Source organism: Condylura cristata, unplaced genomic scaffold (assembly GCF_000260355.1).
Source record: "Condylura cristata isolate star-nosed mole 26May11 unplaced genomic scaffold, ConCri1.0 scaffold00015, whole genome shotgun sequence".
NCBI lineage: Eukaryota > Metazoa > Chordata > Mammalia > Eulipotyphla > Talpidae > Condylura > Condylura cristata.
Genome location: NW_004567116.1, coordinates 17,040,810 through 17,053,538, shown reverse-complemented (window position 1 = coordinate 17,053,538; position 12,729 = coordinate 17,040,810). Strand labels below are relative to the sequence as shown.

The window sequence follows — 12,729 nt, the reverse complement described above, 5'->3', positions numbered from 1 at the left end:
TGGGGCAGAGATCAATGAGATGAGAAAGACTTGAGGCTGAACATACTGACCTTCACACAGATTAGCAGGAACATCCTGTGGCTGGAACAGAGTTATGAGTTGGAGGGGGGCAGGTATGAGGTTGGTGAGGGATTGTGCAATCCCCAGGGAAGACACACACCCCCTGAGAGCATGAGCCTTATAGAGGAGAATTATATGGCAGCACTTACCACAGCTCCTTTGCATGGTGGTTATCATTATTGTTGTTGTTGCTATTGACAGGGTAGTTGAAAAAGAATGGAGCCAGGAGTCAGAAAAATTGAGGTCCACTATGGGTTTTGGAAGTTGCCAATCTCAAGACATAGCCAGGTGTCTTTTGCTTCTTGTGATCTCAGTTCATCACATGTGAAATGGAGATGTGGAAAGCACAGGACCAGGTAAGTGACTGCCTGCCTTGTGTTAGCTTCAGAACCCATTGCTCAAATCGAATACTTCCTGCAAAGTCAAAAGTGTTAAATAGATAAAAGTGGAGTGAGTGTGTAGAAGAGGGCATGGGGTCTTGAATGTTGTTGCTACCTGCTGGGCTTGCTCTTTTCCTCACCATGGCAGCTTCTTGGGGAGGCTTTTCAAGGCACTGCTTAAAAACCACTAGGCTGATGCAGAACATCTTCAGTAGTTAGGGAAACACACATCAAATCACAATGAGACAACTTGGAGGATTTTTAGGGCTATAAGACTACTCCGTATGATACGACAGTGGTACACACGTCATGGTGCAGTTGGCATAACGTACAGGCTGGAGGGTGAGCCTAATTGGTAGCTGTGGAATTTGGGTGATAACAGTATGTATGTTCATTGGCTATAAGAAATGCACCACTGTGGTGGAGAATGTCCACAGCAGGGCACATGTGTGGGGTTGATGAGAATTTTCAGGACTTTCCAGTTAGTTTTGCTGTGAGCCTAAAACTGCTCTTTAAAAAAGACCATTAATTAAAAGTATTCTTTTAAAACCACAAAGTGATACTGCCTCTTACCTATGAGGAGGCTATAAAATAAAACAAACAAAAGGTGAAAGATAGTAAGGGTTGGAAAGCATGTGGGAAAATTGGGTGGAAACATCGTATTTTGTTAGAAGAAATACAAAATGGTTCAGTTACTTTGAAAAACAGATCAAGCTTGCCTCAAAAAGCTAAATATAGAAATACCACAGAGCCCAACACAAGTATCCCTAGTCACAGACATAAAATTATTAAAAGCAAATGTTCAAATAAAAACTAGTACACAAAGTTCATACCATCACTTCATAATTACCCAGTATTGGAAACAACTTGAATGCCCATCAGTACATGAATAGATAAATAAAATATGGTTTGTGTGTGTTTGTGTGTACGTGTGTGTATAATATATATATCTATATCTACACAATGGAATACTATTCAACAATAAATGAAGTAGTGATATATGTGACTGCAAGGATGAAATGCCGAAAGCATTATGCTGAGTACAAAATCCTGACACAAGAGATCATATTTTGCATGATTCATTTACATGGACTAACCAGAATGGGCAAGCCTATGGAGACAGGAAGCAGACCACTATTTACCAGGAGCTAGGGGAAGTAGAGAATGGGGAGTGATTGCTCAGTAGGAGTGGGGTTTCCTTTGGAGTGATGAAGATGTTCTAGAACTGAAAAGAGATGATGGGTGTGCAACACTGTGAATGGACTGTGTGCCTGAATCATCTACTTAAAATAGCCAATTATATGTTATACAAATGTCATCTCAATGAAACAACTCTAGACGCTCTAAATCCTTTCCAGTTGTAACACTCAGCCATCTTGTCCTATTGCCACTTACCCTCTGCAGGAGGATTATAATCTTGAAGCAGGTTAGCACAGTCTAGTCCGCAAGAAGAGCAACACAGTTTATTTGGACTAATAGTCCATTATCCTCCTAAATCCTGGAGGAAAAAGGGCAACTGTGGACCTGTGCAGTCCAGTTTGGTAGTGTATGGCACTTGAAATGTGGCTAGTCTAAATTGAACGGTGTGGTAATATAAAATACATACCAAGCTTTGAAGACTTAGGTTGAAAAAAAAAAGCAAGGTAAAAATCATTAATCATTTTCATATTGATTACATGTTGAAATAATAATGTTTTAGCTATATTGGGTAAAAAGCTATTGATCTCACCCACTTCTTTTTTATTTTTAAAGATTATGCATACAAGAACTGGGGTGTAGACCAGAGGTGTGGGCCTGAGGGAGTGGTAAGACTCACTGGAGACAGAGTGGGGAACAGAACGGGTACAGTGACTGAAATACACTGTGAGGGAAGCAGCAGGCGAGACAGGAGAGGTCTGCTGCACGGTGTGGGTCAGCTCTTTTTGCTTTTACTTGTGACTACTAGAAATTTCAAAATTACATAGGTAGCTCATATACTTTGTAAAACACAACTCTGTAGACCATGGTATTATTCCTCCAGGGCAGAGGTGGCGCTGTCTCTTAGCAGGGTGACCACCAGGCTAAACTCTGAACGTTCATGCTTCCCAAACCATTGCCAGAGAAATGTGGATGTGTTCTATCCCAAGACAGGACACCAAACACAATCTAGTAAGCAAAACAAATTTTGCTTCCTGTCTAGATATGCTTCAAAGCTTGAAATCTTTTTAAGCAACTCTGTTTTCTCAAAAGTGCTGTCTGGCCATAAGAACCATGGAGACAACAGACCCCCACCTTGCTCTTCCCTAACACCCCAATAAATCTCTCAGAGTATCAGAGGATAAATGGAATAGAATTTTCATGAATACTTGAATCAACCTAGGGAAATTGTGAAATGTTTATTCCATGGCAGACTAAAATTGCACATTTTCTATCAAGATAGAAAATAAGAACAAAGACTCAAATAGCCAATCCCTCGAACTGCCATTTTAGTCACAGTCTGCCTGGGTTTTTGGCTGTGTTACAAAATGAAATAAATCCCCTTATAATCCCTCACACTGGCTCCAAAAAAGTATTTTCACAAGCACCAGAGCAGACCCTTTGGGCATTTCTTCCTATAAAGGCTCATCTCCTCTCACAACCTCCTTCTATCCACCCAACCCCCACAAAATGGTGAACTGAAATTGTTCTGGTGCCAGTTATGTCAGATGGGAGGAAGAGAAGGGAAATACAGGCCAATAGAAATCCAAACAGAAGCTCCCCCTTCACAAGCTCAACAGCCTCCCCAAACTCTTCAGAATCCTTTCCACATAACTCATGTTCGCTGGTTTCTTCTTCCATGTAACACTGAGCTTCCCATTTACTGCCTGGCAACATTCGCTTGAATCATCATTACTTAGCACTTCACATAGTCTGTAGGGTCTTTGAGCAGCAGGACCCTGCTCCTTACCCCCCACCCCATGTGTAGTTCAGTATGACTTCACATAACACTCTATAAATATTTGTCGAATGACTGAATGAAGCTGAATCTGATATTTGCCAACTCTGATAAAATAGAGGAAATCAATGTCAGCTTTTCCAGCTAGATAGGGAAATAGGACAGTTATATAAAATGATCTGAAGGAAAAATTGCATCCAACACTTTACTTTGAGGTCTCTGAAGGAGGCTGTTATAACAATGGACTATAAATACAGGGTGAATGCTGTATCTGTAAAGAAGCAATTCTAACAGTGGTCTGGAAGAGCCAAGAAAATCCAGCTTCTTTTCCCAGAGTATATACACAGGTGCGCTGTGTGGAATGAAATCCACTTAACTTGATTTTATGGACAGTGATTCATGCAAACTCAGTTCCAAACTGCTCAGCACTGCTCAGTTAAATAAATTACAGCAAGTGTAAGCTATCCAGCAGTAAAGGCAAAACCAGAAAATGAACTTGAGGTTGAGGATTGAAATTTTAGTAGTGCCCGGTTTGCTTGAATCATCTTTCTCCTGGGTTCTGAAGGGATGCTAAGCAATCTTCAAGATCAAAGCCCTGATTTGACTGATGGGAAGCTGAGACCTAGGAAGAATCAAATATTTGTCCAAAGTCATTTCAAGACTTTGAGAATACTAGCAGAATCAGGGTTATTGGGTCTCAAGTCAGAGTTTTTTGATTCATCCAGGTCCTGAATATCTTATTCACAGCCACAGTGCCATACACATCCAAGAGGTTCAATCTTGGGGTAGCCAGAGTCAGAGTTAGGGAGGAGGAGAAAGATCAAAGAAGGCCCTGGAGGATGAAAACCCATGTGTTTAGGGATGGAAAGAGATTGCTCCGAGCAGCCCTTCCTAGAACCTCAGTTTTCCCGCTCCTACAAGGAGGCCAGACAATCAGGCCCATGCTTTGGCCTCCCCTCTGTTACATGTCACAAGTCTTCCACAGTGCAACTGGTTCTCTGTAGTGGCGCTCTCTGTGGGTCTTCGGGGCTTGGGCATCACTGGATATAGAGAACATTGGCAGGGATGAGTTCACCTTATTAAGTCTTTAGCACCTTTGGGCTTGAGTATACAGGAGGACTATACTTGGGGTGTTCATGAGATAAGAGTACATCCTTTTAATAAAGTATCCTAAAGTAACTTGAATTTCTTTTTGTTCCTTGCAACCTAGAAAATCTTATGCAAAATAAAGGATCTAAGTAACTGGGACAAGGGATAGATCATTTAAGGTTTGGCAATTTTAAAGCATGCCTACAAATTTTTGACAGCTATCTCATCAAAAAGTGAGGTTTTGGTCCTTTCCCCTTGATTTTGAGCAAGTTTCTAACTCTGTTCAGCAAGGGCTGAACATGCATTGCAGGGATCAGTCATAAAGGGGCAGGAAGCTTTTACCTCCTCCTTGGAGTGTAAAGTTTGACCACTGTGATGCCAGCATACACATGGAAAGGCTACATATTGCTGTCAACAGTCCCTGATGAGCCCAGCCCAGGCACCAGGCAGATATGAATAGAGAAACTTCCAGATAACTCCACCCTGTCATTCAATAAGTCATCACACCCTGGAGATAAAAGTTTGGCAGCCTCCTCTCCTAATAAAATAACATTTTTCTGATTTGAGCTATTTGGCTCATCAACCTTTGTCTTATTCTAAATTTAATCCTGAATAAACATGAAAAAGTATACAACCTCATTAATAGTCAAGTACAAGCAAATCAAAACTACACTGTGAGACAATAACACATGTACCAAAATAGCTAAAATTAAAAAAGACAGTATCAAGTGGTGGTGAGGAAAGGGTGCATTGGTAACTTAAATGTGCTAAATTGAAGTTCCAAAAATTCACAACCATGTGCACAACCCAGTAGCCAGATAACACTCAACTGAAATGCATGTGCTTATGCACTAAAAGACACAGTAGGAATGTTTGTGGCAGCCATATTCAGAATAGCCACAGACTGCAAAGAACCCGAATATCCATTTATAGTAAAACTGAGCACTGTGATGTGTTATACAGTGGAATACTGGAAAGTATGAAATGAATGAGCTACAATTAATAACGTAGAACAAAGGAAGCCAGATACACACACACACACACACACATACATACATTGCCCCACTTATATACATACTTATTATATAGCTCCATGTACATAAAGTGTGAGCACCTAAAACTAAACTGTTGTCTTCAGTAGGGAGAGTGGCTAGTTTGGGGAGGAGAGAGGGCATAGTAATTCAGGAAGGGAAATTATGCAGGAAGAGGACTGTTCTTGATCTTGACGGTGATCACACAGTACTTTATATAAAATACCTCACTGAGCTGTACACTTATAATTTGTGCACTTTTATGCAAAAGTGATATTCCTTGCAATAAAAAATGTAATCAAATAAATTTAAGTTGGATCATATAATAAGGCCTGACTTTAGAGCACCTTCTGGGAGTTACTGCCTAACACACTGAAGTTAACTGTCCTTTGTAATTCCTCTGGGGACAAGAAGGTGTCCCTCTGAGGGTGGCCAGAAGTCCTAGGGGCCATAGGAGGAGGCACAAACACAGCCCAGCTCTTGAAGGGAAGGCACAATCGAGGAGCTACTCATTCTGGCAGAAACCCCAGTCAGGGAATTTCTGCGTGGAGCCCAACCCAGGTGAGAGACCCACCGGATGAGCACTGAGGACTCATGGGAGCCCCTCCCTCTGCCTGCCTTGGAGATAGGCAAGCATTTAAACTGAACAAAGCCCCTGTCAACCCCCAGTGAAGGAGCTGTTTGTTTCCAAAGGCCTGATGGAACAACTAACTGTAAGCAAGGGAGAGGAAATTACACAATGGATGTTGAAATGTGGGCTTGTTGAAAAGTTGTCACTCGGGTAATGAATTGCCCTATTTCCTGTTTTTTTTCTTTTTTTTCTTTTTTGCCAAAGTTAAATGCTGGGCATAATTAGCTAGTAAAAAAGCAAGTTTGGCAGCAGAACAAAAATAGCACATTTTGGGAGTCCAGGCCAATTAAAATTGTTTATGCAGCCATTTAGCAATATTTTTCTCCAAACTATTATGACCAGGATATATGCAGCAGGAGACTGCAAGGCAAGTTCCTCAGAAGAAAAATGGCCCACACACTGATGCTTTAAGCAGCCTGCTGTTCTCAGGGGGTTTTATAATAAGAATGAACACTTCCATCCTCCTGAACTCCCTGGGCCTCCTCGGCTTCTTGAGAACAGTATCACTCACCTCGGTGGCAGGCAGCTGTTGAAGAGAAGCTGCACCCTGCTAATGTTCCGATTAGCCACGCTCCCCTGTGTTAGAGAGGCCAGCAACCATGGTCTAGCTGCCCGATACACTCATTGAAATCATCTGGCTGATGCTATCATCAGACTGCGTGTGTGAAACATTTTTGTTAATAACTGGACGGTCTGGCTGGTGTCGGGATTAGTTGCTAGAACGCAGCATAATTGCCCTTGGCAAAGTTGGTCGTGACTCGTGACTCCAGCGCCTCCTGTCTGTGCTGTGTCCAGCACTTTTCTGGGTCTCGGAGGGTCTTCCAGCTCAAGGGCTCAGGTTACATTTTCTTTCCCTCTCTGGCTGCCCAGTAAAACGTGCCACCAAATCCTTCACGCACAGTAGGATGGAATGAACTGACAGCTTTCCATGTAATAGACCACAAACTGATGTGTTAGAGAGATGGCAACTTCTAGCTAAAGGATAAAGATTTGATTAGGAACTTCAGGCATTATGCACCTGAAGGGAGGGATGGAGTGAACATTTTGGAGGCGCCTTCTCAGCATCCTAAGATTTCACCCAGGGGAAATAACCTGTTTTACTTAATCAGCCAAGTTCACTGAACCCTCTGTCAGCTGAGAGGAGAAAAATCACTCAGCCATAGGCACTGCCCCAGAAGCTCCAGAACAGCTTGGCCACCTGCTCACCAGAGTTCTGGATGGCAACTCATAGGCCTCAGAGGCATCAGTGTGAACAGCAGTCATCTGGGAGGCTGATGGTAAAAGGCTCTCACCTTTTATCGTCACTGGATTGGACAGGGATATTCAAATGCAGAAGAGCCCTCTCCTTCCTCCCTCCCTGTTCACAAGCTGTTCATTTTTCACATTCATCCATTCATGCCTTAGTTCACAGATAAGTAGTATCAAAAAAATGTTTTTAACTTGAGATGAAGAACTCCCCTTGACTTGACCCCAGCCTGGCTGTCTCACCTGGTCTCTGACTGGTCATCTTCCTGAGTTTGCCAGGACCTGTTGACCCAGAAGCACACCCTGTACTCTGCTCCTGTTGTGCTGTGTTCAGAATCCATTCTTTGCATGTGCTTCTTTTTCTCCATGTAGCCAAAGTTCTCCAGGTGTATGAGCTCACCCTGAACCCCTCTTACCACGAAGCCATCATGCATCACCGCGGTTCTTAGACACCTGAAGTCCTACAGCATTTATTCCCTCCACTTCATGTGGCCTTATTCTAGAATTGCCTTTGATGTGTCTGGGTGCTGTGAAATGTTTTCTCTCTGGTGAGAAAGTAAAGCATGGCTTAAACACTTTCTCTGGCCTGTGAACATTCAGATCAAGAGGGAATGACCAGTCAGCAGTTTCCAAGTCATAACTAAGTGAAGTTCCTGACAATCGTCCTGCCCCTGGGTCCCCACAGGAATTTCCTGTCAACTGCTCCACCCTCAGCCTTCCATTTCCTCTCCCAGGCTTCAACTCTGAATCATGAGTGTCCTCACCAGCCCTTCCATTCCCTCTTTCTCCCCTCCCCACACTAAGCAGTACGAGGCTTCTATGAGAACACCTTATGAGGTCAATCTACCACCCCAGAAGTGGCTCCCAGAGAGTTTGTTCAGAACCTACAAGTAGGCACAACCCAGTGGCTGCAACCCTTGTAACGGGTCAAGGCCAACCAGCCTTGGAAAGATCAGCAGCTGCCTGATGACCATCCATCCTTTCAGCCAACAAACATTTTCTGAGCATCTACTGTGTGCTACACCCTGTGCTGGGCCCCGCGGAACAGCAGTGAACAGATCCCAGCCCTCACCCTCCTTCAAGGAGCTAGCATTTTAGAGGTGACCCCAGCGAGTAAACAAGCAGTTACAGTACAAGTTTTGTAAGATGGTGCTGGGAGAGGTTTAAAGGATCCCACAGGATGAAGTTCAGTTCTGTTATTAGTATCTGCTGAGAAGCAGGGTCCACGCCCAAGTCATCAAAAATCCCAAGTTGTTCCTTTTACCTGTGAAGCTTAGCAACACTCTTTTGAAAGAAGCTGGCCTTAACACTGTATGTGATTCTTCAGCATTTGTTTTATTTCAAGGCAATGATTAGTTCATACCTCTAGCAGTCCACAAGTGCTTTACCTTTGCCTAGCATTTAACATTATGCTACAAAGGCACAATTTACAAGAGGTAAGCTATGGAAGCAATCCAGACGCCCCACAATAGATGACTGGATCAAGAAAACAGGATATTTACACAATGGAATATTACTCAGCAATCAAAAAGGATAAATCCATGCCCTTCACAGCAACATGGATGGAGCTGGAAGGGATTATGTTCAGCAAAATAAGCCAGAAAGAGAAAGAAAAACATCAAATGGTCTCACTTATAGGAGGAATGTAAAGAAAAAACAGAATCAGAAAAAAAGTAACTATAGTAAAGTAAAAATCAAAATCATCAGGCAACTGTAGATCAGAGACACTGTGTAGAGGACGAGGTGGGAGAAGGGCCAGGACAGGGGAGGGAAAAGCACAAGGGACTATGGTGATGGTGCATGGTTGAATTGGTGCTGGGAATTTCAGAGGAAAACCATACATTGGACAGCAATGAAGGATGATATAATGGATATATCTTAAAAGTAATAACATTTTATACCGGATGGTTTCACTCATAGCAGGAGTATAATGGACCAGGCGAGAAAATAACAAAAATAATGAACAACCATATACCAGAGATATTTTGCGGGGGTGGAGTGGGGAATGGGATCAAAAACGGGGGGGTGGGGAAAATTCTCGGGATTATGGTGATGGCACACGGGTGACTTGGTGATGGGAAACCCGCGGGGATTACACTTGAGATGGAAAAAAATATATACAAAATTATGTAAAAATAAACTGTTATAAAAAAAGTAATAATAACATTTTAAAAATAAATAAAATTATGCTGTACAGGCAATAATTGAAGCATGAGTGGCTCTAGCTATCACTTACAGAATGTGTGCCTAGTGCCAGGCACTTTTCACAACATTGGTAGAGAAACCTGAACACCAGAGAGCCTCTGAATTATGCACTGGGTCCATAGCACCTCCTGGTTACTCCAGCCTCAGATATCTGCCCACCTAGTGAAATTCCATTATTTTTTGCCGGACCCACATCCATTCTTTTCTCTTCCCACCTCTCATTAGAGGCAGACCACTACATGCCCCACCCTCCTGTGGCCAAACGGAAGGCAAGTGACCCAGACTAAACCAGCTGACGTTCCCTCCCTTGAACTTGACTCTTCAGCTTGGCTGCTGTTCTTCTAGTCTCACTGCTGAGGCCTAAAGTGACTTCCCATTAAGTCCTGCTTTGCTTATTCACCCCAATTGATTTCTGTTGCTTGCAACCAAAGACCTAGAACTAAAACTGTCATTAATTACAACTTGGCAAGGTCTATAACTGATTTGCTCTGCAGAGAGTTATACTGTTTGAAACTTGCAAACTCTGCTCAGCACTTTGTGGGAGGAGAGAATGAGGTGCCAGGACCATGGACCATGGACCGTGAGATGTTAGAGAAAGGAACTGCCTGGCAAACAGCAAACATGCCAGATGAACACTTTCAGCAAAACAAGGCTTGCCTGAAAACTATTGATTCTAGGCCCACTAATGGTTCAGGCTGCGAGGCTGGGTGTGACAGCATTGCCTCACTCCACGCAGTGACACGCTGCCAAGGCAGGCCTATTTTCCAGTGTCAGCAGGGAAATGGGAGACTATTAAGGAAGCACCTTATCAGGAACTGAGCTCAGTGTCACTGGGGAGGTGGAGGCAATTAGCATGATGGAAGCCATGCCATAGCCTCAGCTCCCAGTCAGGTGTGGGAGAAATTAGTAGGAAGCCTCTTACCTGTCAGGTCTGCACAGGCCTCAGTAGGGAGAGGGTCCTGCACGAAGGCTCATGCTCCCTTTTCTCTCATGGGAGAGATTCCCCACCATGTCTAGTTGTCTTTTGGTCTGTTCTCTACATGCAGAATTGCTGGGGGTGGTCTCTGTCCACCTGACCCCGCCCCAATTGCAAAAGCATGACAACTTGAATGATGCCTTCCTTATTTACTAAGTCAAACAAGGCATGTGGTTACAAGTCCCAGCTTTAGAGCCTGGAATGTCTGGGACAAATGGGTAAATAAGACACACTGTCTTTCTAGAATTTTGGAGGGAGCTACAAATATGTGTGTGAAGGGCCTTCTTTTGAAGAAACTCACACAAGTCTCTCTGCTTGTTTCCCATTCCAAGAACACGTGGTGTAAAGGAAACAGATATGGCCTGTAAGCTGACAGAACCAGTTCCTGCTCTGTGTTGCCTGTGTGACTTCAGAAAAATCCCTTTGAGCTTTGGTTTTCTCATCTACAAAATAGATGGTCTCTGAGTTTGTCTGGGTCCTCCAAGAAGCAGATGCCAAGAGGGGTTGGATTGGAAGGGTGTCCTGAGGAGAAATAGCTATGAGAGAATATGAGAAGGAAGTTGAGAAAGGCTGGGAGATTCCTCAGGTCAGAAGGCAAGTCTGACTCTAAGAAGACAGGGAAGGAAGATTACATGGAAGTATCTTAGAATGCCCTAAATCTAAGGAAGCTTCCTCAAGACCATCAGGGTGACCTCGAACCAACAGCTATGAGAGGAGTCAATGTTTCCCAGGAGCAGTTCAGCCCTAGGGTCTTGCTTGGCAATGCACTTTCATCTGGGAGCAGGAGTGCAAAGGGTGACCTCAGAACAAGCACAGCCCAGCCAGGGATTTAGAGTGAGTAGCTGGGGTCTCCTGTCGTTGCAGGTCTGTAAGATGCATGCTTTGGGCCACAACCCTCTCCAAGCACACTGTGCGCTCTGTTGTCCCAAGTTCTAAGAACCCTGGAGTTCCACTGGCAGACGGAGTCCCATGTCGACCCCAGGGCGTCTGGCGGGGCACTGCCAGACTGACCTCCTGATGGGGCTGTGCATCGCAGCTGCTCCTGGGCTCTCCCCGAAGGCAAAGTTGGCAGGATGTTTATGTTCATTTGACACGTTGGGATCAAATGCTTCCTGCCTCTCCTATTTTTGGCCTTGCTTTGGTCTTCAGAGAAGGGAAGTGGGGGGGCTTCAGTTTTCCTGCTGTCATCTGTGTTTGAAGTGAAGCCAAACAAAAGGGGCCCTACCCTGATCACATCTGTGCTGGCTTTCCTGGTGCCCCTCAAGGCTGAGACCCTCGGTGCTCAAGTCTACACGTAGAAAGTTGTGTGTCTCTAAGTTCTGGATGTGTCTGGACTCAGAAAAAGCTGGATTTGAGTTTCTGTTTCACCACATCCTGGCAATGTAACTGGGCAAATGACCACTGGGGTGAGCCTGTCATTCTCTCCAGAAGGGGCTAGACTGACTTCTTAGGCTCATTGCGAGCATTAAATAAGTTAAAGCGCACTGACTTACGCTCAGTTAGGCACATAGTGCCTACTCAATAAATGACAATATTAGTGGTACTTACAAAATACCTACTCTTGGTACTATCATCATTGTCTACAGTGAGGAGAATAATACTAATATCCTTGCTGCTGTTTTAATTGTATTATTTTTTTTAAATTAATCATTGAATTTTCTTACATTGTTGTTTATTTGTTTGATTTCTTTCTCCCCTCAGATGTATTCCTCATGAACTCCCACCACAACATCACTTGTGTGAACTGTCACAGGGTCCCTTGTGTTCTTCCCACCCCCTTTCCTCACTCTCCCCATCTGTAAGGCTCAGATCTCAGACCTATAGTAGTCTATGAGTTTTGTCTTTTTTTTTTTTAACCGTTATCTGGTTTCCCTGTATTCCTCCTATCCGATATTTTTCTTTTTCCTTCTGATGTATTTCACTGAGCATGATTCCTTCATGTTGCTGCGAATGGCATGAACTTATCCTTTTGTTGGCTGACTAATATTCCACTGTGCGTATATATAACACATCTTCTTGATCCAGTCATTTGTTTGGGGGCATTTAGGTTGTCTTACGTAGTGCTGCAGTAAACATAGGAGTGTAGATTTTATTTTGAATTAACGTCTTTGGTGGCACTAATACCTTGACAATTTCTCCTATTGCCCAAAAATGTGTGGACAAGGACCAGAGCACAAGAAAGTCACCCTGACATGTGC

At 43.6% G+C, this 12,729-nt stretch overlaps 1 protein-coding gene across 1 annotated transcript in view; it reads right to left on the bottom strand.

Annotated features, from left to right (window-relative positions):
• The window catches only part of LMO2 (LIM domain only 2 (rhombotin-like 1)), a 58,416-nt gene extending 50,632 nt beyond the window's left edge, over positions 1-7,784 (bottom strand). Inside the window, exon 1 of the mRNA XM_012725186.1 lies at positions 7,594-7,784. Coding sequence (XP_012580640.1) covers positions 7,594-7,784 — 191 coding nt within the window. The remainder of the gene's footprint in view (positions 1-7,593) is intronic.
• Positions 7,785-12,729: the final 4,945 nt, after the last annotated feature.